The 24,848-nt window shown below is 41.6% G+C and overlaps 1 protein-coding gene across 1 annotated transcript in view; it reads right to left on the bottom strand.

Annotated features, from left to right (window-relative positions):
* The window catches only part of itga1 (integrin, alpha 1), a 226,037-nt gene that overhangs the window by 177,710 nt on the left and 23,479 nt on the right, over positions 1–24,848 (bottom strand). The window contains exons 2-5 of the mRNA XM_043688299.1: positions 23,860–23,980; positions 11,177–11,289; positions 5,502–5,590; positions 2,659–2,773 (exon numbers count right to left, since the gene is read on the bottom strand). Of these exons, the coding sequence (XP_043544234.1) occupies positions 2,659–2,773; positions 5,502–5,590; positions 11,177–11,289; positions 23,860–23,980 (438 nt within the window). The remainder of the gene's footprint in view (positions 1–2,658; positions 2,774–5,501; positions 5,591–11,176; positions 11,290–23,859; positions 23,981–24,848) is intronic.

Genomic DNA, 24,848 nt, shown 5'->3' with positions numbered 1-24,848 from the left:
AATGGAGGGCTTGGAGGCCCTGGTCATGGCGGATGGAGGTGTAGAGGGATTGGATATCCATGGTGAAGATGAGGCGTTGGGGGCCGGGGAAACGGAAGTTTTGGAGGAGGTGGAGGGCGTGGGTGGTGTCTCGAATGTATGTGGGGAGTTCCTGGACTAGGTGGGATAGGACAGTGTCGAGGTAGGTAGAAATGAGTTCAGTTGGGCAGGAGCATGCTGAGACAATGGGTCGGCCAGGGTGGTCAGGCTTGTGGATCTTGGGAAGGAGGTAGAACCGGGCAGTGCGGGGTTCCCGGACTATGAGGTTGGAAGCTGTGGGTGGGAGATCTCCTGAGGTGATGAGGTTCTGCATTGTCTGGGAGATGATGGTTTGGTGATGGGGAGTGGGGTCATGGTCGAAGGGGCAGTAGGAAGAGGTGTCCTCGAGTTGGCGTTTGGCTTCAGCGGTGTAAAGGTCACTAGGAACCAAGGTTTGGGATCAGGCCATCAGGAGGTCTGTCTCTGGGCTCAGATGAGGTGTTTAGATTAGATTAGATTAGATTACAGTGTGGAAACAGGCCCTTCAGCCCAACAAGTCCACAACGACCCGCCAAAGTGCAACCCACCCAGACCCATTCCCCTACATTTACGTCTTCACCTAACACAATGGGCAATTTAGCATGGCCTATTCACCTAATCTGCACATTTTTTGGATGGTGGGAGGAAACCGGAGCACCCGGAGGAAACCCACGCAGACACGGGGAGAATGTGCAAACTCCACACAGGGCCCTTTTGCCTGGGCACCCAATAGTGCATGATGGGTTGCACTGCTGATAGAGACTGACCTCACTATAAGAGTCATCCTGCCTCCCCACTGTCTTCCCTACCCATGATGAGATATACATAACTTGTCCCTGAAGCACCACCCTCCCCCATTCATCTTCTTCTTTGGCCTCCATCCTTTGCTGTTGCTCGAGCTCGCCTGCTGTCTCAAAACCATGGCCTCTGCACTCAATGGCTATGCTGGAGTTGTAGAGCTGGTGGTCCACTAATTGGGCAGCAACTCGAAAGGCAAGGTCTTAGCCTTCAGAGGAACAAAAACGCCCAAGATAAGATAGTGACCAAGCAGGAGATATTTAACTTCATTGGGGCTTCTGGATCTAGATGCGGGGATGCTATCATTCGCTTTCTGGCCTGTGCTTGACATTACTATAAATCTACTCCCCTGTGCTGTTCTCATAGAAAACAAACATCTGGGAAAGGTGGAACTTGTTTTGTCATTAATGTTGATGTAGAACAAATGGATTAGCTCTCTAAAGGCCATGTCATTAAAATGAAAGGCTGGGGATGAATTCAACTTTAGCCCTATCCAAACATTTTATAAACATGCAGGTAGAGTTTTGCCTCATTGAAGTCACAGCAAAATCCATGCATTAAACATGATTTCAACAAATATTAACTGTGGTATTACTAAAGTTGATAAATTGGCATATGGCAGAAACTATATTAGACTCTTTTGTTTTTGCTTAGTATTCCATTACTGTCAGAATGAATTTCACTGGGTAAGAATTTATTAAAAGCATTTGAAGGGAAATCTACTTGAAAAAAAGAGATTGAAAAAAAAAATCTGTTAAAATCAATTCCAAACATTGTTGAGGAAAAGTTTCTTTGTGCTGTAGTTTGTTATAAAAATTAAAGATTCAAAACGCCAAAAATACACTTATAATTTGCTATGACTTGTACAAAAACCTGATGCAATAAATGAGCCAGAGCAATACCAAAACAAAATACATGCATGCTGGAAATCTGAAATAAAAATAGAAAATGCTGCAATACTCAGCCACTCTGGCAGTATCTTTGGAGAGACAGAAACAGACTTTCATGAATGTCTGAATGCAGCTTTTGTCTCTTTACTTCTCCTAACACCACTCCCTTTGGCTACCAATCTACTCCCTATCACAGAGCTTTCATTCTTTTGTCTCCCTCCTGCTTTCCATTTGTAGAAATCCAATGACAGTTTTAACCTTTCTGAGTCCTGATGATTGCAGTGATTGAAAACTTTAACTCTGAAACTGAATCTGAAATATTAACTCTCTTTCCCTGTCCACAGATAGTGCCAGACCTACTTAATGTTTCCAATATTTTCTGTTTTCTTTTGCATTTGAGTGTTAGTTTACTTCTGGGTCACTGAGCAAGTCTCTATCAGATTACTTAATGAAGATAATTTTCTTGAGAGAAAGAATATTCCCTAATCTTGTGTTAATTCATCAATTCAAAGACATTGGATTGATGCTATTTGCCTTTCTTCAAATTTTACTGGCTTGAACATCATTTCTCAATGTAAGAGCCAAAAAAAGGCCAAGTAAACAGATCAACATTTTTGTTAAAGTGCACATACATACAGATACATCTAAAAGCTGCTACTACAAACATGGCAATGACATATGCAAGTATCTTCTGAGTAAGCGTTTTTTAACATCATTGTTTGTTTTTTCAGCAAGTCCCTTTATGGGAAATGTTTAATGAAAAATAATCAAACAATCTGTGGGTTGCTTTTATTCCTGAATATGGAGACTATTTCTCCCTAAATTGGAAATTGTGCTGAACACAGATGCCATATATGTTCACTTTATTGAAATCTGTTAAGTTATACAGAATCAAGCTCTTTGGCTTACATACCTTTCACTGTAGGCGCTACTGTGTTTACAGCTTGGAAAGTGGAGCTTACATTCAAACAGGCACCAGCTGCATAATATAGACCTCCACACTTGTAAGAATAAAGTGGTCCACATGTCTGAAATTTTTTTAAAAAGAGCAACAAACATCGTTTAGAATATCAGTAAAACAGTATATAATCTTTTCCTTCTCCATCCCCGAATTTCTTTTCACTCCCAGTGATTGAAACTTGGAAAAGTTTGTTGGAGCTTAATATCCCCTTGTAATTTACGAATTGCTACCATTCTAAATGTGTGTACCTAGACAGTGAAGTTAGACTATTTAACCATGGAGCCAAAATCCATTTTATCTGACATTAATACGGGACACTAAAGCACTTGCACATAGGAAATCTCAGAGGTAGGTGGAAGGGTACAGTTTGCTTGTGTTAGTTACACAATGCCATGGGGTGTGGGCAGAGTGGCATAACTTAGAGTGAAAAGCATGAGGAGCCATGAGAGGTGAGTAGGGGGTTGGCAAAGGGGCATTGGTATAACCTTTTTGGATTTACCATTCAAAAGGTTCCCTCATCCAGCCTGCAATTCATGATATCTCAGAGGGACCATAAATTATGATTTCTTGAAAAGTTGGCTGAACTTCACAAAACTGAAGAGGGTGAGCAGGTACCTATTCCTGCAATCCTCAGATGCAGCTGGAAAGATTGGTGTTTCATGGTACAGGCCCAGACCTGCATCAGATCACACCCTTATCCTGCCTTGACAAAACACAGACTGGGAATCTTACAATTGGCTTCTACAGCTCACACTTTTAAAGGTCGATAGAGTCTCTCCAACACTGTAAGAATCCAGCCTGCTGTGTTTTTGGGGGTTGTCAATGAGGAGGAGATGATAAACAGGTGGTGGCCAAGAATACAGGGCAACCTTGATTACCCAAATGACACGGGCAGGGAGTATTTTGTTCGGATAATCGAATGTTCAGATAACACAGTTTGCCCAAACATTGGGACCTTGAGATTTTGTTCGGATAATCCGAAATTTGGATAATCGATATTTGGATAATCAAGGTTGTACTGTAAATGCTTTTGATAATAGAAAGGGAAATAACTGCCTGGTTCTCTAGCTGTCATCTAATTTGTTAAGAGTGGAATCAGACGGTCCACCCCACTCACTGGATATTGAAAGAGAGGCAGTGGAGGAGGAAGGTGGGATGAATTGTGGAGGGAGGTCAAGAAGGGTGGAGAGGAATGGTTTACACTTAACACAACCACACTGCGTGTTATTTCTGATTTTGCTATGGGCTATTTTGATACTTACCAGAGCAAGCTCCTGATATAGGTATATATGGTTTCCAAAAATTTGAAAATGGATTTGAAGGACCATATCCATACTGAAGGACCTTGGGCAGAAAGACAGATTGAAGATGGGGAGGTAGTTTGCAATGATACCTTAGTCCAAATATGGGCAAGAGAACTGAACTTCAGAGGTGAGAGGAAAGCAATTGTCCTTGACTGAGTGTGGCATCAAGGGGCCCTAGGAAAACTAAGAGTAGGGGGAAAGTTCTCTACTAGTTGAAGTTATATCTACTGAAAAGGAAGGTGGTTTTTGGAGGTCAGTCAAATCAACTCCAGGATATTCTGCAGGAGTTCCTCAGGGTAGTGTTGTCAGCCCAACCATCTTGAGCTGTTCCGTTAATGACCTTCCCTTCATCATAAGATGCTGGATTCATTTTTGAGCAGCACATTGGCTGCAGAGGTTCAGGAGACAGCTCACCACCACTTCCTTCAGAGCAATTAGGAATGGATAATAAATGCTGGCCTAGCCAGCAACGCCCATATTCTAAAATCAAAATAAACAAAGAATAATTTGGAGAAATTTGCCAGGACATGCAATTCTGATCTCCTTCCTATCAGAAAGATGTTGTGATACTTGAAAGGGTTCAGAAAAGATTTACAAGGATGTTGCCAGGGTTGGAGGATCTGAGCTACAGGGAGAGGCTGAATATGCTGGGGCTGTTTTCCCCAGAGCGTCGGAGGCTGAGGGGTGACCTTATAGAGGTTTACAAAATTATGAGGGGCATGGATTGGATAAATAGACAAAGTCTTTTCCCTGGGGTCGGGGAGTCCAGAACTAGAGAGCATAGGTTTAAGGTGAGAGGGGAAAGATACAAAAGAGACCTAAGGGGCAACTTTTTCACGCAGAGGGTGGTACATGCATGGAATGAGTTGCCAGAGGAAGTGGTGGAGGTTAATACAATTGCAACATTTAAGAGGAATTTGGATGGGTATATGAATAGGAAGGGCTTCAAGGGATATGGGCTAGGTGCTGGCAGGTGGGACTAGATTGGGTTGGGATATCTGGTCGGCATGAACAGGTTGGACCGAAGGGTCTGTTTCCATGCTGTACATCTCTATGACTCTATGACTCTATGAGTCAAGTCTGGAAAACAAGTTCCTATGAATTGCCCCAAAATGCAGAAGAAACTTTATTGCTTGTTTCATAAGTCGAATGCATATCAGCTCAAATTGCACCATTTTGTTCATGTTATAGGTTTTTATATTAAACATCAATGGGAGTAAGCAATGACTGATATCTTTCACTATTATCCTGCCAATTCATTGAACACTTTCTCTATAGCTATATAGCTTGTCGTTGCAAAACTCTTGTTACAATTTTTCATTTTGTATTCAAAACCTGTCATTGTGATGGGTGCAGAGTTCACATCTTGTACTTGACAGAAAAAAAATGAACTTTCATGTATTTTTGTTTCTTTATGCATTCAGTGGAATTAAAGCAACTCTTATTTGGTAGTACTGTAAATACATTGAAAATGGAACTTAAGTTTCTCACCAGAAAGCCTGCTTTAGGATTTAATGCCAATGACATTCCCAAAGTCATATTGTCTTTAACCTCAGTGATGTTAGGAACAGTTAAAAACTCTGTAAAAAACAACAATGGAAATAGTGTGACTATGAGTTTTCTGCATAAATGTACCATTTACAATATTGTTGAGAACTATCAGATGTTTTGCAGTCTGGTTATGTTCTATCATCTATAGACTTACTTAGGACATTTTTGCTCTCAGTTATACAAGGAATGTAAGAAAGGAAGGAAGTCACCTAGTACCATTACCTCTCATTTTATCTCATGATCTCCTATATGGAATTAATGTGTATTATGTTGGAGTACAATTCCATAGTTTTCATTATGTCCAGTACCTGCTCCAAGTGACCACCTTTTTTGTCTGAGATTGCATTTTAAACTTTGACCGGAGGATAACATCATGAACTCTTTCATCCTCTCCATACATGTGCAAACATGTATAGTTCTGGTACAGAACAGATTTTGAGGAATAAATCATACAAACAGACAGTTTATTCAAGCTAACATGCATGTTAAATACTTGGACAAAGGCACTGAGGGACTCTGCTGTAAGCTCTTCCATCTGCCTCAGATCCTCCAAGATGGTTCTCAGTACTTGCATATGCATGTAAAGATCAAAAACATCAAACTTATTTTTATAAATGCATTCAAAGATCCAAGTCCACAGGATCCAGGGGTCAGCTTTTGTGAAGTCCTCACAGAATCACAGTCCTCACACTGTCAAACACCCATTGATCATTACCAAGAGACTGATACAGAGACATTGTGAATATGTAACTTGACTCATAGTCCAGATCCTAAATTAATGATCCAAAGACAAAAAAATCAAATCCCACCATGGTGACTGAGGAATTTAAATTCAGCTAATAAATAAATCTCAGAACCAAAGTGACTATACAGATAGTTCTTCTATTATGCAGCAGTTGTGTTCTTGTGCAACTCGCACTATAGAAAAATTGTGCTTTAGGGACAGTGCTTGAAGTGTTGGCAATGTAATCATGTTACAGTCAAGTTCACACTTGAAAACAGTGTCCGCAACTCATCAATCATGTTACAGCAAATTCATGTTAATGAAACTCGTGTTCTAGCAGAATGACCTGTAGTAATGGTATACATGAAAGTATTGGATTGCTGTAAGGCCCATCTGGTTCACTAATGTCCTTTAGGATGGGCATATAAACTATTTCATGCCCAGACTGGGCCTATATGCATGTTAGATTCTTGGAAATGGGACAATCTCTTAATCGCCCTCTGAAACAGCCTGACAGATAGTCTAATTGTATCAAACTGTGTTGAGAATAAGAATGAAGCCAGTGGGCCACACGACATTGACCAAGATACCGAGAACAAACGCATGTCCAGACCAGTTAAACCTGCACCCCTCCTCACTTATATCTAAGCACCTGTGCCAAATTTGGGAAAATAATTTTACAGATTGGTCAACCAACAGTCTAGCATAGACATATATAACAGAATTATACCAATGTTCCAGGAGACTAACATCACCAGCCTGCAATATGTCCAGCTGGACCAAGCCACCAGAAATTGTCGCACAGTGGCACATAATTGGGAGTGGTTTTGGTTGTCCTCAATGTACCTCTAATTTGTTACAGTAAATTTCTTTACGCATTTAGGTAAAAACGGGGTAAAAACAAGGACTGCAGATGCTGGAAACCAGAGTCTAGATTAGAGTGGTGCTGGAAAAGCACAGCAGGTCAGGCAGCATCTGAGGAGCAGGAAAGTCGATGTTTCGGGCAAAAGCCCTTCATCAGAAATAGAGCACATTCCTGATTCCTTTATTCCTGATGAAGGGCTTTTGCTCGAAATGTCGATTTTCCTGCTCCTCGGATGCTGTCTGACCTGCTCCTTTACACGTTTGGCCACTTATGGTTTTTTACTTGCGCAGCCATGCATATACAATGATTTAAAGGCTGCTTATCTGTAGCCTAGGCAGTAAACTTCAGATTGCGTGCAGCTACATGACTGAGGGGGAGCACTTGTCTGAATCTGAGAGCATCAAGTCAAACATAGCCAAGAAAATCTGATAATCAATCCTCCCTACACCTTCTGCTTGCTGTGCATATTAGTTATTGCATTGCATGGTCCTAATAAAATTGTTGCAACTGGTATCTAGAACCACAGATTTGTTATGGTGCAGAAAGAAGTCATGCAGCCCCCCATGACTACACCGACTCTCTGAGCATTTTAATTTACTGCCACTTTCCTGTACTTTCCCCATTGCCTTTCACATTGTTACTATTTAAATAATCATCCAATCCCCTCTTGAGGATTTCAATAGAACTTGCAAAACACTTCAAAAATGTGCCTCTGGTTCTTCATCCATTTATGGCTGTGAACAATTTATCTCTACCACGCTGTTCAGACTCCAAAATAATGTTGAAAACTTCTATGAATCTTAGCCTTTTCCTCTCCAAGGAAAACAGGCCCAATGTTTCTGATCTTAACTTGTAACTGAAATATCTCATCCCTGGAATCATTACTGTAAATCTCTTCAATGTGTACTTCAATTATTCACTTCCTTCCTACAGTATAATATCATTAGATTTGGCTCCATACAGATCCAATCAAGAGAAACATGTGAAAATATGAAATAGAAGTGCAAGTATACCATTCAGATCAATGTGTTAAATATGTAGGGTCTGCCTTTATGATGCTAGCCTCTCTCTAGCTGACAGCTCATTCCAACCACTTCAGATTTGTGATTATGTTTGTATTAACACTCTTTCAATATTGAGGCAGAGAGGCTATAAAGTACCAAAGTGAAAAATGAGGCGTTATTCCTTCACCTTGTATTGAGCTTTATTGGAACACGATTGCATGGCAGCAAGACGGTTTATTGAAATGGCAAGCAATTGAAAGGTCAGTGCCATTCCTATGGACAGAGTGAGGTGTTCCAAAAAAATAGTCACCCAGTTTGTGTTTGGTTTAACTATTGTAAGGGAGATTGCATTTTGAGCAGTAAATAGTCTAGATTGCAAAAAAGTATAAATAAAATGCTGCGACACCTGAAAGGTGTACTTGGGCTTCGGATTGTGAGGAGGTCAGAGTTACATGATGTTATACTTTCTTCAATTGCATGGGAAGATTTCATAGGGGAGTGAGGACATTTTAAGAATGATGGAGGAGTAGACCAGGTGTCACAAAGGGAATGGTCCCTGCAGAATGCAGACAGTGGAAAGGAGGGGAAGACAAACTTACAAGATTCTGAGAGGACTTGACAGGGTAGTTGTTGAGAAAATGTTTCAACTCATGAGGAGATCTGAAACTAGGAGACATTGTTACAGAACAAAGGGACACTCATTTAAAACTGAAATGTAAAGGAATTGCTTTTACCAGAGGGTATGAATGTCTGGAATTTTCATCCTCAGAGAGTTGTGGAGGCTAGATCACTTAAAAAGGAGGTAGATAGTGGTTTGAAATTTTTGTGAGTTGACAGCTTTGCTTGACTTGAGGCTTGGAGCAGACCAGCCATGTTCTTATTGAATAGTTGTTAAGGGTTGAGGGGCTGAATGGCCTGCTCCTATTCCAATTTCTATTTTCTTATGTTTCATCCTCTTGCCAAAGGTGCAACCTCATCTTTGCTGTATGCCATCTTAAAAATTCACTGCACCAATTTCCCAAGGCTTCTCAGTCAGCATTTTCTAAATCTGCAAATTCTTTCCTGGGAAACAAAGAATAACTGTGCATACGAGCACCATCATTTGTAATTTCCCTCCAAATTACACACTATCCCTACTTGGAACTATGTTACCATTCCTTTACTGTCACTGAATCAAAACCCTGGAACTCTGTGCAAAAGTGCAGCAGGTCAGACAGCATCCGAGGAGCAGGAGAATCGATATTTCAGGCATAAGCCTTTCCTGACGAAGGGCTTATGCCCAACACGTCAGTTCTCCTGCTCCTCTGATGCTGCCTGACCTGCTGTGCTTTTCCAGCACCACACTCTTGACTTTGATCTCTAGCATCTGCAGTCCTCACTTTCTCCCTGAAACTCTCTCCCTAACAGCCCTATGGGCCTACCTACATAACACTGACTCGAGTGATTCAAGAAGCCGGTTAACACGACCAATTAGGGATGTTCAAAAATGCCAGCCATCCCAGCAGCGCTCACATCCCATGAATGAATAAATACAAATAATTAATTTATCTGAGATTAATGAATGATTAAGTGGCATATAGAGAGTATAAAAACAATGGACAGCTAACTACTTTGGCAGTTTTTTGGTGAGATTGTAGAGCTTCCTTCTGAATTGCGAGAAATATCCTGTGGTTCAAAGAGGTGGTATTCAAGGTCACAGCCAGCTTTCTCTGTACAGCCCCTCCTCTTCATTGTGATGGTCCCATGATGGGGGACTGATTTGTATGCCAACCCATGATCATTATAAAACTGGTTCGTTTCACTCACTTATATATAATTTCCCAGATAGGACAAACTTTCGTGGGATTTTTGCCACCAAGAAGGTAAATGCTATGGGATGGAGGTATATACTTGCAGCAACAGAGAGTCAGCTAGGGGTATAAAGGTCACTGCACTTGGGTTATTGAATGAACCTTGGCACCTTGGCACTGCTACTTTTGTTTGCGTTGTCATATTTATCAAGGCACCAGGGGAGTAGCAGCAAACAGGCAGACAAAACAAAACTGGTGGGGAAATAAAGCTCTACTGGCATTTACTGAATGTAACAATTAGCCTAGGAAATGGAGCTGGAAATGGTAATGCAGCAGTTAACAGCCTTACTGCCTGGTAATTTTGCTGTTTTACCAAACTGGAAAAACACTAGCCTAATCTGTGTGTTATCCTCTTGCTGTTCCAATCTTTTTTTCTGAAGTTTGGATATCTTATTCATTTTTGTGGTTAAGAATCTCCTTATTTCCTGCTGAATATAGAAGAATCTCTGATTCCAATATCTCCTGCTTTGGAACTCAGAATTTTTCCAAGATCTCAGTACTTCAGTACAGAAGCAAATAGTTTGAACCAAAGTCTCAGTGAGTATGAAAACCAAGGAGTGGATTAATTATTTCCAGGAATAATATTGTAGCAGGAAGTTGACTTGAAACTGGAGCTATAGAAACATATTTTATTCCTTTCCATGTGCATTGAATGACTAGCCTGCAGAGACTGAGTGTAGGCAACCTATTATTATGGGGTTTGTTAATTATCATTGGTTCTACTTTGTGCAATTCAATTATTGCTTAAGGAGCTTCAAAACTATTCAGATTCAGTGATGGGATGGGGACTTTTGAATCCTCACCACCTGTAGAAACCTTGTGGATGAGCCATTAAAACGCCCCAGGTTGCTCACTAAAAAATCACCATTTCTGTTTTTAATAGAAGCTTTTTAACAGACATCTAAACCATCTGTCTAAAGCCAGCCATGTCTGACTGCACGTAAGCTAATAGGCGACCTCATAACATCATCAGTCCCTGACAGCTATTTATTCAGCTCTTAATACCCTTCAATTCTCGATTTTGTCACACAAGTAAACTAAGCAGTTTAACTTGCCTGCTTTTGATTTGCTTGGTCAAATATACCACTTTCAGTCACATTTAGGGCCAAATGCTTTGTGAACATGAATACTGTCTCAATGATTTTATTGAGAGAAAATATATTTTCATTTACCAGCTAAGTTTAGCTTCACACATTCTGGATTGCTGGTTTTGAATGCTGGACATTTGTAGACATCACCAGTTCTGTTTATGGGTTGTCCTTCCCAGGGAGAGCCAATAAGAAGCCTGAATACAAAACAAAATAACAGGCATGATAAGTTCACATAATACAGATGTACACGGTAGTGCAGTCAGAAATTCTGACCATTAAAATACATATTGGACTGACAAGATAACACATTTTCTGTTCCAAACACCAAATAATTCACGGGAGAAAGCAACTGTTGACTTCTATTTGGCCATTACCAATTCATTAAGTCCCATACCAATATTAAATTTGGTGCTGGTTAGTTACCAAATGAGCACTTGAGCCTGAATCTTACATTATTTTGGCTGAGTCAGAGGTGGTTTTGTGTGTTTTGGAAGGATTTTTGCCATGAGGCGTAGCAAAATGTCTCTAGGTGAAGGATGCATGCACCTGGTACCTGTGGATCATGTCATGGGATGGTGGTCCCCGGTGTTCAACATGGAAGTCATTCAGAGCAACTGAAACTGTGTTCTTGTTTAATTGTCAAGTTTTCCTGATGTCAAACTTATAGAGTCATAGAGATGTACAGCATGGAAACAGACCCTTCGGTCCAACCCGTCCATGCCGACCAGATATCCCAACCCAATCTAGTCCCACCTGCCAGCACCCGGCCCATAACCCTCCAAACCCTTCCTATTCATATACCCATCCAAATGCCTCTTAAATGTTGCAATTGTACCAGCCTCCAATTTGGCAAAATGTGAATCTGAATATGACTGAGGCAAATTGAGCTCTTAACCATGTGCTTGACAATCAATAATGCCCACCAACTAGCACCTCATCATTGCTTTATGAAAACCTCACCACATTGCTTGTGAAAAGTATAAAAATGAAGCTAAGTTTGTCCAGATGTTGAAATGGGCCTTGAGATGCTTCTCAGTCAATTCTTTCACGCATTTCACCATATCCATATCGCTCAGACTCCTGTAATATTCTACCATTACAATTAAGTGGCCACAGATAAATGCATTGCAGCCTTGATAAAGCAGCACTTGCTTTATTTAAGAGTACTAAACACAGCCTGGGCAACAGTTTGGAAGAGTTAAAATAACTGCCGCTTGAATAAGTAGAGGTGAGAATCTGTCAGTGAGCAACAAGGTTCACAGGTGCATAACACCTCAGCTTGGTGAGGACATCACACAGTAGTTGGATACCCAAGCTAATAATATGAGGACAAAAACAGAAATTCTGGAGAAATTCAGTAGGTCTGGCAGCATCAGTTGGAAGAAAGCAGAGTTAACGTTTCAAGTCTGGTGACTATTCACCAGGACTTGGGTTCAAAATGCATGGCAGCCGGTAAAAGTTGAATTTAATGAAAATCTGGAATTAAAGAGCTTGTGATCTTGTAACCATTACTGATTGTTCTAAAAATCCATTTGGCTCACTAATGTCCTTTAGAGAAAGCAATCTGCCATTCTTAACTAGCCTGGCCTACATTTGACTCCAGACATACAGCAATATGGTTGACTCTTAACTATTCTCTGAAACGAAGTAGGAGAAAGTGAGTCCTGCAGATGCTGGAGATCAGAGTCGAGAGTGTGGTGCTAGAAAAGCACAGCAGGTCAGGCAGCATTCGAGGAGCAGGAGGATCGACGTTTCAGGCATAAATCTTCATCAGAAATTAGGCTCGTGGGTCAGGCTGTGAGATAAGTGGAAAGGGGGTGGGGTTGGGTGAGGCAGCTGAGAAAGGTGGATGAAGGTGAGAGAGAAGGTGATAGGTCAGAGACAGGCGTGTGGACAGCTCCGAATGGTGGTGCCGAGTTGGAAGCTTGGTCCTGGGATAATGTCTGGGAGGGGAAATGAGGGAACTGTTAAAATCCACATTTATCTCGTGTGATTGCAGGGTCCCAAGGTAGAATATGAGGCGTTCCTCCTCCAGGCGTGGGGTGGTAAACGGCTCCGAATGGTGGTGCCGAGTTGGAAGCTTGGTCCTGGGATAATGTCTGGGAGGGGAAATGAGGGAACTGTTAAAATCCACATTTATCTCGTGTGGTTGCAGGGTAGAATATGAGGCGTTCCTCCTCCAGGCGTGGGGTGGTAAACGGTTTGGGGGGTGGAGGAGGCCCAGGACCTGCATGTCCTTGATGGAGTGGGAGGGGGAGTTGAAGTGTTCAGCCATGGGGCGGTGGGTTTGGTGACTGCGGAAATGATCTACAAGAAGGCATCCTGTCTCCCCGATGTAGAGGAAAACACACCGGGTGCAACGGATGCAGTAGATGATATTGATAGAGGTACAAGTAAATTTCTGATGGATGTGGAAGGATCCCTTGGGGCCTTGGACGGAGGTGAGGGGAGTGGTGTGGGTGCGGTGGCAGGGAAAGGTGCCAGGAGTGGGGTGTGGGCTTGTGGGGGGGGGGTGTGGACCTGACAAGGGAGTCACTGAGGGAATGGTCTTTTCGAAATGCTGATGTGGTGGGGTTGGGGAATGTATCTCTGGTGGTGGGGTCCGTTTGGAGATGTTGGAAGTGGTGGAGGATGATGTGTTGCATATGGAGGTTGGTGGGGTGGAAGGTGAGGACGAGGGGGGATTCTGTCTTTGTTGTGTTGGGAGGGGTGGTGTTCAAGGGCGGTGGTGCATGAAGTGTCGAACATCAATTAGAAGAAGCCTTGAGAGTGGCAAGGGCACAGAATGTATTCTGACTTAAATGTCCATGAACAAGAGTGATTTGGTTGCATCACTGCTGATTGATCTGGTCGAAGCCTAAAGGACATAGCTGCAGACTTGACCTGTGGAAGGTGGTGAGGGAACCAGCTAGAGGGAAAAACCTACTTGACATTATCCTCACCAATTTACCTTTCACAGTATTGGTAAACTGCTGTAAACTCATTATCTAGAATAAAATCCCATCTTCACATTAAGGACAAACTCCTTTGTTGTGTGGCACTATCACCGTGTTGAACAGAACAGACTTCCAACGGATCCAGCAACTTAAAGGCACAAGTCTATGGAACATCAGCAGCAGAAGAACTGTATTCAGCCAGAATATGTCATCTCATAGCCTGGCATATTCTCCACTCTACCATTACCATCAAACCGGGAGATCATCCCTGGGTCAACAAAGAGTGCAGGAGAGCACACCAAGTGCAGCACCAGGCATGTCTTAAATGAGGTGTGAACCTGCCAAAGCTATAACACAGGACCATTTGCACAGGGAAGTAAAATGTAATAGACAGAGCCATGTGATGCCATTACAGATGGATTCCTGCCATTTCCATAGTGAATGGTGGTGAACAGTTAAACAACTTCAAGAAGAGAAGGGTTCACAAATATCCCCATCCTTAATGATAGGACAGACCAGTGAATCAGTGAAAAAGTTCAAGCTAAAATAAACACAAAGAACTGGGATGCTGGAAATCTGAAACAAAAACAGTGCTGGAAAAGCACAATAGTCTGGCAGCATCTGTACAGAGATAATAAAGTTAATATTTTGAGTCCAGTTCTGATGAAAGGTCACTAGACTTGAACATCAACTCAGCTTTCACTGTGCAGATACTGTCAGACCCACAGTGTTTCTCCAGAATGATCTGTTTTTTTGAAAAGGCACAGCTGATGATTTACATCCTTGTTCAGCCCGAAGTGCAGAGTCGATTATCCATCTCAGCCTCCTCCAGAGGTTCCCAGCATCAAAGGTGCTAGTCTTCAAGCAATTCAATTCACCCTAAGTGATACCAACATATGGCTGAGTATAGAAAAGTTAAGTGCACTCTATGGATGCCACCTAAACTCTAGAAATTAATCAGTTATAGTGGTCGAGTCATTGAATCATGCAGCATGGAAACAAACTCTTCGGTCCAACCAGTCCATGCCGACCATGTTCCCAAACTAGTCCAACTTGCCTGCACTTGGCCCATAGCCCTCCAGACCTTTTCTATTCATGAACTTATCAAAATGTCCTTTAAATGCTGTAACTATAGCTGCATCCACCACTTTCTCTGGTAGTTCACCTTCTGTGCCCCTCATGTCCTTTATAAATCCTTCTCCTCTCACTTTAAAAATATGCCCGTATTTTTGTACTCCCACATCCGAGAGAAAAGACTCTTATCATGTCCTTCATGATTTTATAAACCTCAATAAGGTCAACCCTCAACTTCCCATGCTCCAGTGAAAAAGTCCCAGCCTTTCCAGTCTACTTTTATATCTCAAACCCTCCATTCCCAGCAACAGCTTGGTAAATCTTTTCTGAACCCTCTCCAGCTTAATAATATCCAGAACTACATACTAATCCAGAAGAGGCCTCATTAACGTACTGTTCCACCTCAACATGATGTCCCAATTCCTATACTCAAAGGTCTGAGCAATGAAGGCAAGCATGCTAAATGCACTTTTAACCACTCTGTCTACCTGTGATGCAAATTTCAAAGAATTATGTACCTGAACCCCCGAAGTCTCTCTGTTCTACAACAGTACCATTAATTATTTAAGTCCTGTCTTTGTTTGTTTTACCAAAATGCAATATCTCACTTTTATCCAAATTAAACATTTCCATGCTGTAGACCCCTATAACTCTATAAACTCAGTCTGCCACTCCTCAGCCCATTGACCCAATTGATCAAGATCCTTTTGTAATCTTAAATAACCCTCTTCACTGACCACTATACATCCAATTTTGTTGTCATCTGCAAACTTTCACTGTCTAATAATTTGTCCCAGATCCATGATGTAACAGAAGAATTTGAATATTGTGTATGAGGGTGAAAACAAAGCTCTTGGACAATCAAACACAGGAACCTGAATGCAGCTCTAAACATTGTGGAAGCAATTTGCTGTTTCCATGGGATAGTTATTGACTTTCAGATGAAAGTAGTCGCCGTTCTGATCTGAATGCCCCTGGTTGCAGGCTTCTCACAAATGTTCGAATCATAATGGATCTGTTGGCATTTGAGAACAGAGGAGTACTTATTTCCAAGGAGAGAGTCTGGTCTCATAAATGGCATGTTTCCCAACTACGTACTGATTCCTATCTCTATAGAGTTTTCAAAAGGCAGTTAGAATTAACCCACCATATTTTAGAATGTGGGAGCTAGTTTCCACCCCAAGCTTATTGATGTAGATGATGATTAGGAAACAGTAATATGCAGGATTTTTAAAATATGTGCTGGGATTGAAGAACAGATATGATTTTTTTGAATGGAGATGTATTAACGAAGTCCCCACTGAGGAAAGGTTTCAGCATACAATCTCAGCTAATAGTAAAGAAATATAAACAAATTCACTGAGGATTGGGATTGTACTGGGCGCATATGCTTTGTTATCTATTACTCTTTTGCTATAAAATGTGACAATGGATGAAGTAACCAGAGGATGGTTCAGGTATTTTTATAAACCTGTATAAGGTCACCCCTCAGATTGCGCTAATGCAGGGAAAATAGCCCCAGCCTATTCAACCTACAGGTCAAACCCTCCAATCCTGCAACGTCCTTGTAAATCTTTGCTGAACCCTTTCAAGTTTCAAGAGACCAGAACTGTGTGCAATATTCCAAAAGCGGCCCCCAGACCCTGATGCGACACCACCCACTTCCTCACCCCTGCTCTGCAAAGACATTCCCCATCCTCTTGGAACCTACGCCCCTCCTCACTGCCAGAATGGTACTGCCAGAATGGCAGCTAACTACTGTGAAAAATGGTGGCACAGTTTGCCTATCCTGACTGTTCTACACTAAAATGGTCCTACCCGAGTGGCAGGACAGTTCTGTATCTCTGGAGAAGCACTGATCAGAATCTCCTGCCAGAAGTACTGCATTCTTTCATTTCATTAAAAAAAAAGGTGCCCAGTGGCATTAGCTTTTCGCTCCCTGGAAAATCCAGCACAAAGAGCTACAATGAACAAATATATGACATTTGACACATTACAGGCACAATGCTTTTTGTTTGCATGGCAACGTATTAACAATATCCCCAATGAAGAAACATTAAAGAGTGCAATCTTAGCTAATAGCAAACAACTTCACTGAGGATCAGGGGACTGTATTGGGCCACCAGATACCTTGAGCTTCCAAAATTAATGTGTTACTCTCATGCTACAAAATGTGGCAATGGATGAAGTCATCAGAAAATGGAACAGATATGTTTGAAAGTTGTTTAGATCCAAAAAGACCACTGTCAGAATGAAGGCCACTTGAATCTCATTTGAGGACATTATTTTGCTCAATAAGTAAATACATTGGTGATTTTGCATTATGACTTGTAGTTTACCTAATTAAAACAATCAAGCAATTTTACATTTCAGGACTATTTCATAAGTCCTGTGCATCTTGAAGTATAGTACAAGAAGTGATATGGGTAATATGGATTACATGGTGGACATCAGCTTAATGAGCTGCAGTGTTGTCCAATACCTGGTTTGCAACTTTTTTGTGCAGAAGCTTTTATTAATCCATTAATGGAACGTGGGAATCACTGGCTGGGCCAGCATTTGTTGCTCATACCACATTCTCCTTGAGAAGGTAGTGGTGAGCTGCCTTCTTAAACTGCAGCAAGTCCATGTTTTGTAGGTAGACCCACAATGCCATTAGGGAGGGAATTCAAGGCTTTTGACACAGCAACACTGAAGGAACAGCAACATAATTCAAAGTCTGGATGGTGCATGACCTGGATGGTGCATGGTGCATGTTTCCACGTATTTGTTAGCTGTGCCCTTCTAGATGGTAGTCATTGTAGGTTTGGGAGGTGCAGTCTGAGGAGTCTTGATGACTTTCTGCAGTGTATCTTGCAGATAGTAGACATTGCTGCAACTGAGCATCAATAATGTAGGAAGTGGATGTGGTTCAAATTAAGCAGGTTGGTTTGTTGTGGATGGTGTCAAGCTTCTTGAGTGTTGTTGGAGTTGCACCCATCCAGGCAAGTGGGGAGTACTCAATTGCACTCCTGACTTGTGCCTTGTAGATGATGGACAGGTTTTGGGGAGTCGGGAGATGAGTTACTCACTGCAGTATTCCTAGCCTCTGACCTGCTCTTGTAGCCATTGTGTTTATATGCCAAGTCTAGTTGAGTTTTTGATCAATTGTGACCCACAGGATATTGACAGTAGGGCATTCAGTGATAGTAACACCATTGGGTGTCAAGGGATGATGAGTAGGTTCTCCCTCATTGGAGGTGGTCATTGTCTGGCATTCGTGTGACATGAATGCCATATGTCACTTGTCAGCCCAAGCCTGTATATTGCCCAGGTTTGCAACATTTGAACATGGACTACTTCAGTATCTGAGGAGTCGTGAATGATGCTAAACATTGTGCAATCATCAGCGAATATCCTCACTTCTGACCTAATGATGGAGGGAGGGTCATTGATGAAGCAGCTGAAGGGGATTGGCCCTAAGACACTGCCCCAAGGAACTCCTGCAAGACATGTAATGGAGCTGAGATGATTGACCTCCAACAACCACAAGCAGCTTCCCATGTGCCAAGTATGATTCCACCCAGTGTAGAATTTTCCCCTGATACCCACTGACTCCAGTTTTTCTGGGGGGCCTCAATACCACACAGAAATATGAAGTCTTCACCACTTTTTTTTTCCATTTTTCATCCTTCAACAGCTGTATTCTTGTCCCCCAAACTTTCACACAAAATATCCCTACTTTACTGACTCCTTCCATGCTTTCAAAATCTCCACAGGACTGGTTTTCAATCAGCAATGAAGAACCTGCATACATTATTCACCTCAATGACAGCTGTCCATGGTATTTTGCTGTTTTTGGAGTATAGGCTTATTTTAATCCAGAGTCTAATCCACAATGGCATCTTTTGGAATTGTAATTATTGATAATGCAACAAATGAGGCTCTTCATTGATACACACAGGGTAATTCAATGCCCTCTACTGGCATGTTTGGTGACAAGGGCATTTAGTCAGATGGAATGTGAACATGGACAGTTTTACATAACAACCAATAGCCACTACTCCCTTGGCATTTGCAATACTAAGGTATGATGCTCCATAGGAACCCTGCTATCTGGATGCATCATGCACTAGTATGGGAAACTGCTCTGCCCAGGACCATAAGAAGCGACAGAGAGTTGTAAGCACAGCTCAGTCCATCATGCAAGCCAACCTTCCATCCATTGACACCATCTACACTTCTCATTGCCTCAGGAAGGCAGTCAACATACTCAAAGACCCCTCCCATTCTGGTTATAATCTCTTCCAACTTCTTCCATAAGGCAGAAGATACAAAAGCTTAAACACACGTACCAAAAGATTCAAGAACAGCTTCTTTCCCGTCGTTATTAGACTTCTGAATGAACCTCTCAGATTTCAGATTTCATATTGATCTTGCTCTTTGTGCACGTTCTTTGCTGTCTTAGTATTGTATTCCTCGCTCTGTTCGATTACCCTAACGTACTTTGTATGCTATGATCTGCCTGTACTGTATGTAAAACAAACTTTTCACTGTACCTAGGTACATTTGACAATAATAAATCAAATCAAACTTTCCTTGCTTGCACATTCCGGGTACCTACCACCCACTGCGTAAAACAAATTGTCTCACACGTCATCTTTAAACTTTCCCACTCTCACCTTAAACCTATGCCCATGATATTTGACATTTCTACCTTGGGAAAAAGACACCAACTATCCCCACCCAACCAGATCTCCCATAACTTTACATATTTCTATCAGGTCACCCCTCAGCCTCCTTTGCTCTAGTGCAAACAATCCAAGTTTGTCCAACCTCTCCTTCTGGCTAATACTCTCCAATCCAGGTGACAATCTAGTGAACCTTGTTTGCACCCTGTCCAAAGGCACCATGACCTTCCCTGTGCCTCCATTTCTTGACTTTAAATAACCACCAAACCTTAGACAGACCATTGTTCGCAGCAAACTGCGCAGCCTTCAGGACAACATTGACCACAACACTGTACAACCCTGTCATGGCAACCTCTGCAAGACATGTCAGAGTGTTGACATGGATACAATCATTACCTGTGGGAACACCACCTACCGTGTATGCAACAGGTATTCATATGACTCGGCCAGCGTTGTTTATCTCATACGTTACAGGCAAGGATGCCCCGAAGCATGGCACATTGGTGAGACGAGGCAGACGTTATGAATACGGATGAATGGACACATCAAACAATCGCCAGACAAGAGTGTTCCCTCCCAGTCAGGGAACATTTCAACAGTCAGGGACATTCGGCTTCAGATCTTCAGGTGACCATCCTCTAAGGCAGACTTTGGGATATGCAACAACACAGAGTGCCTGGGCAGAGGCTAATAGCCAAGTTTGGTACCCATGGGGATGGCCTCAACTGGCACCTTGGGTTCATGCCACACTACAATAGACACACATACTCATGCAGGCCCTTTCTCATACACATACTCTATCTCAGATACACACACACATACACCGCCCACACTTACAGCCACGTATACACCTTCTCACAGGCTTATATTCCATCACACTCAAACACACACTTTACTAAGCATGCACACACGCGAACACACACTCTCTCACGCGCACTCACACTCCCATGCACACACTCACATTCTCTCTCTCATGCATACACACACACATGTAAGTCTGTGAGATGAATTTGCATTTGCAGAAACATTCCATTTTTCTTAAAAAATGCATAATCTGCAGGCAGGCAATGCAGGCAGTCAATACATGTAATATTTTGTAAATTATACTTTGGGAATAGAACCAGCCTGACTCAAGACTGGGATACAGACAGACTCTAACCTCACACCTTTAATGCATTGTCTGAGCTGAGATGTCACTTTATTTTATGAAACCTAAAGTTATCTTGTGAATGTGTCTTAAAATAAGTTCTGGGATATACAATAGACAATAGGTGCAGGAGCAGGCCATTCTGCCCTTCGAGCCTGCACCACCAGTCAATATGATCATGGCTGATCATCCTTAATCAGTATCCTGTTCCTGCCTTATCTCCATAACCCTTGATTCCACTATCCTTGAGAGTTATATCCAACTCTTTCTTAAGTGACTCCAGACACTGGACCTCCACTGCCGTCTGGGGCAGAGCATTCCACACAGCCACCACTCTCTGGGTGAAGAAGTTTCTCCTCATCTCTGTCCTAAATGGTCTACCCGGTATTTTTAAGCTGTGACCTCTGGTTCGGTACTCACCCATCAGCGGAAACATGTTTCCTGCCTCCAGAGTGTCCAATCCTTTAATAATCTTATATGTCTCAATCAGATCCCCTCTCAGTCTTCTAAACTCAAGGGTATACAAGCCCAGTCGCTCCAGTCTTTCAGTGTAAGGTAGTCCCGCCATTTCAGGAATTGACCTCGTGAACTTACGCTGCACTCCCTGAATAGCCAGAATGTCCTTCCTCAAATTTGGAGACCAGAACTGCACACAATATTCATTAATACATATTAATACATATTAATGCAACTTGCAACCCATTCTAAAAGATGTAAGACTTAACAGCAAACTAGGTTTGTTCAATATATCATTTCAGTTGCATGACACTGTAATCTTTTACTATAAATTCTGTGTCTTATGGTCCTGCTCCACAGCTGATGAAGGAGCAGCGCTCCGAAAGCTAGTATTTCCAAATAAACCTGTTGGATTATAACCTGGTGTTGTGTGGTTTTTAACAAAGCCTCCATCTCCTTCCTATAGTGTGCAACCAGAACAGCACCAGACCTTCTGCATGGGGGCAGCTAAAGCCCTGTTGCTGGCTGTTTAAGAGCCTGAGTGACATTTCATATGGCAAGCCTTCCATAAGGAGGTGATGTTGGCCTTTCACTGACTGTCCTGTCAACAGACAAAAGACCCTGTTGCTTCCATTAACTCCCTCTGCACCTTCTCTACAGCTGCACTCTGTTCTGCTACCCTGATGCACTTTATATGGTACAATCTGCCTGCATAGCACACAAAACAACATTTATCAGTGTATCTCTGTGTCTGAAATCAAATCAAATCAAATCAAACCAGGAAGGATAAAGTAGAATGCATAAATCGGCTAAAATAAATTAAGGTTGTGAAATAAAGATTGGGAAAGTCAGGTGGGATTAAGGAAAGAAGAGATGTACAGAAAAATAGGAATATTTTAAATTTTCAACACCCACATTCTTCTGAGGAAATGGTGCATCATATTTGTCAAGTTAAATTTCCAGAATAGAGAAGTTGCTCAGCAGTTGTCATCTTTTAACACACCATTAAATACACATTTTGTTCTGAATGGACCATCTTTAACTTTACCAGGCATTTTTAACTCAATACAAATAAGCAATTGTCACAGAGTTGTGCTGTTTGATTCATTTCAGTATCAGGACTATTGGTGAGGACTGCAATACTGTCTTCTATGGCACCCTACACATTTCTCTCCCACATTTAATTGCACATGTGTAGATGTTTGATTATACAGTTCAATTTAAGTAGCAATAATGGTGAGCAGCGATTGCCTTATCAATAGCTTTATTTTAAAACCTGACTCCGATTTTGTTTCCTCCTTTGTATCTTCACTCCTTAGCAACCCCCACACCCTGTCCCTTCTCTCAAATTTGTAGTCTACTTTTTTATGAAGTGCTTCTTTTGTGGGGAGTATCTTATAGACATTGAATGTTATTTTGCACAACAGGCCTTTAGCTTTAATGAAAGATTGAAAAATCAAATAAAAATGCAGACTGCTCATTGGGTTGTGTAATAATTACAGCATAGGATAGGGGTGGTAAGTAATTATTTATTCCACGTGTTTTCTTCTTAACATGCCAAGTTTGCTATGTATTTTAAAGCGGTATTAATTAAAATTTAAGTCTTGTTTGATTATCTGTGGATCAGAGACAAAACAACAGGACGTATTAATTCCGCATCAACAGTGTCTGACAGATGTTTTCTTTCATATAGGCAGGAATAAAACAAAATTACTGACACCGCAGAGGGGAAGAAAGGGCTTGCAGTTATCAAGTGTGCAATGTTTTGGTACAGTACTACAATATTTCAAACCATTAGTTGTATGAGACAACATGAAAAATATGCATTGCAAATAATTCAGTCCATGCAGTAAAAAGACAAGGGCCGCAAATGTATGAGAGCTTCAAGTTTCTCTCCAAAGTGCACACTCCCGTAACTTGGAATTTTATTGTTGTTCTTGTGACTGGATCAATATTGCAGTAGTCCCTTTCTGACAGCATTGGGTTGACCTCGCACCCAATAGACAGCAGCAGTTCAGAGGGTCTCTCAATGCCAACTTCTCAAAGGTAATTAGTGATGGGCAACAAATTATCATCCAAACAGTGACTTCTATGTTATGTGAAAGAATAATTTTTGAAAGATGCAACACATTGCCATTTTAATATACCTTGGACTAGTAATCCAATGATGGGTGTCTGATGCACTGAAATGACTCATGAATGAATTCCTTATATCATGCATATGGCTACTGGTATCTTGCTCAGTGACTCCTGGAGTGTTATGAAGTACTTAAAGCACCAGAAAGTTATGTGAAAGAGATGATCACGTTATCCAGGCAGGTCAGTATACCTATACAATGCCACTGCAGGTGGGTGCTGTTGGTTAAGCGCATGTTATTGTGCCTATCTCCCCATTACTTCAAACAGTGCCAATATTTGGAACCTCTATTTTTTCAAAAGTAGAATAGATTCTAAAATTGTTAAAAAGCAAGCACTGCTTACCATTTCCCTTCATCATTTTCAAACTGCTTAACAGTATATCCAAACATATCTTCTTGGGAACCAGTAAATACCAAAGGATTTTTCACATCAACATTAAATGATCTGGCCAGTTGCAATATACCTGTAGGGAAAGAAAACAATAAAATAAATCCACGTAGAAGAGAAAACATTGCAAATTATTTATACTTTAGTTAAATGTACAGAAACATGGCAAAATTAAATGCAGCGTAGTGGAAGCCAAATCAATGGGCCTGGATGACTGGTCTAAATGGAAGAATGAAAGACCTTTCCCCAAATCCTTAGGATTGAAGCATCTGTTATGGGTGAGCCAGGCTGTATGACTGGTTAGTGTACATCGGTGATAACTATCCTACTATTCCATTGGAAAGCAGACCACTCCAGAGTCAAACCACTCCAGGCACCAGAGTCCATTCAGAAAGCTAGAAGCTGTCTGTTTTTCAGTCTTCATCTGCTAAAACACAGAGGTGCTACAATATATCATAACTAATCCTTTCTAGCATCAAATATCTTGATTAGAACATTCCCAAAGAGCACTCAGAACCTGACTTGAGGTCTTGCCAGCTGAAAACAGACAGTTCTCAAATAATTAGCCTTCTCATTTCTGGAGTTATAAAATAAGGAAATTGTGCTTGAAGCAGTTGGAGGTCAAGTATATGGAGATGCTTTGCATTTGAATAAAAGATGTAAAAATTATTATTCCCCGAATGGTATCCTTGGATAGACTGTTTTAGAAGGAGAGGTTAAATACGTTAGGCCTGTTTGGTCCTCATTGAGGTTCAGGTAAATTAGAAGTGACCTTATTGAAACATATACATTTCTCAGGGAACTTGACAGGGAAGATGTGGAGAGGTTGTTTTCCCCATCTGAGAGTCTAGGACCAGAGGACCTGCTCAATTGAAGGGACTTCCCATTTAAGACAAAGCTGAGGAGGAATTTCTTCTCTCAGATGGTTGTGAATCTGTAGCACT

This window comes from Chiloscyllium plagiosum, chromosome 1 (assembly GCF_004010195.1).
Source record: "Chiloscyllium plagiosum isolate BGI_BamShark_2017 chromosome 1, ASM401019v2, whole genome shotgun sequence".
Taxonomy (NCBI): Eukaryota; Metazoa; Chordata; class Chondrichthyes; order Orectolobiformes; family Hemiscylliidae; genus Chiloscyllium; species Chiloscyllium plagiosum.
Note: the sequence above shows the minus strand (reverse complement) of the source record. Positions and strands in the feature narration are given on the sequence as shown.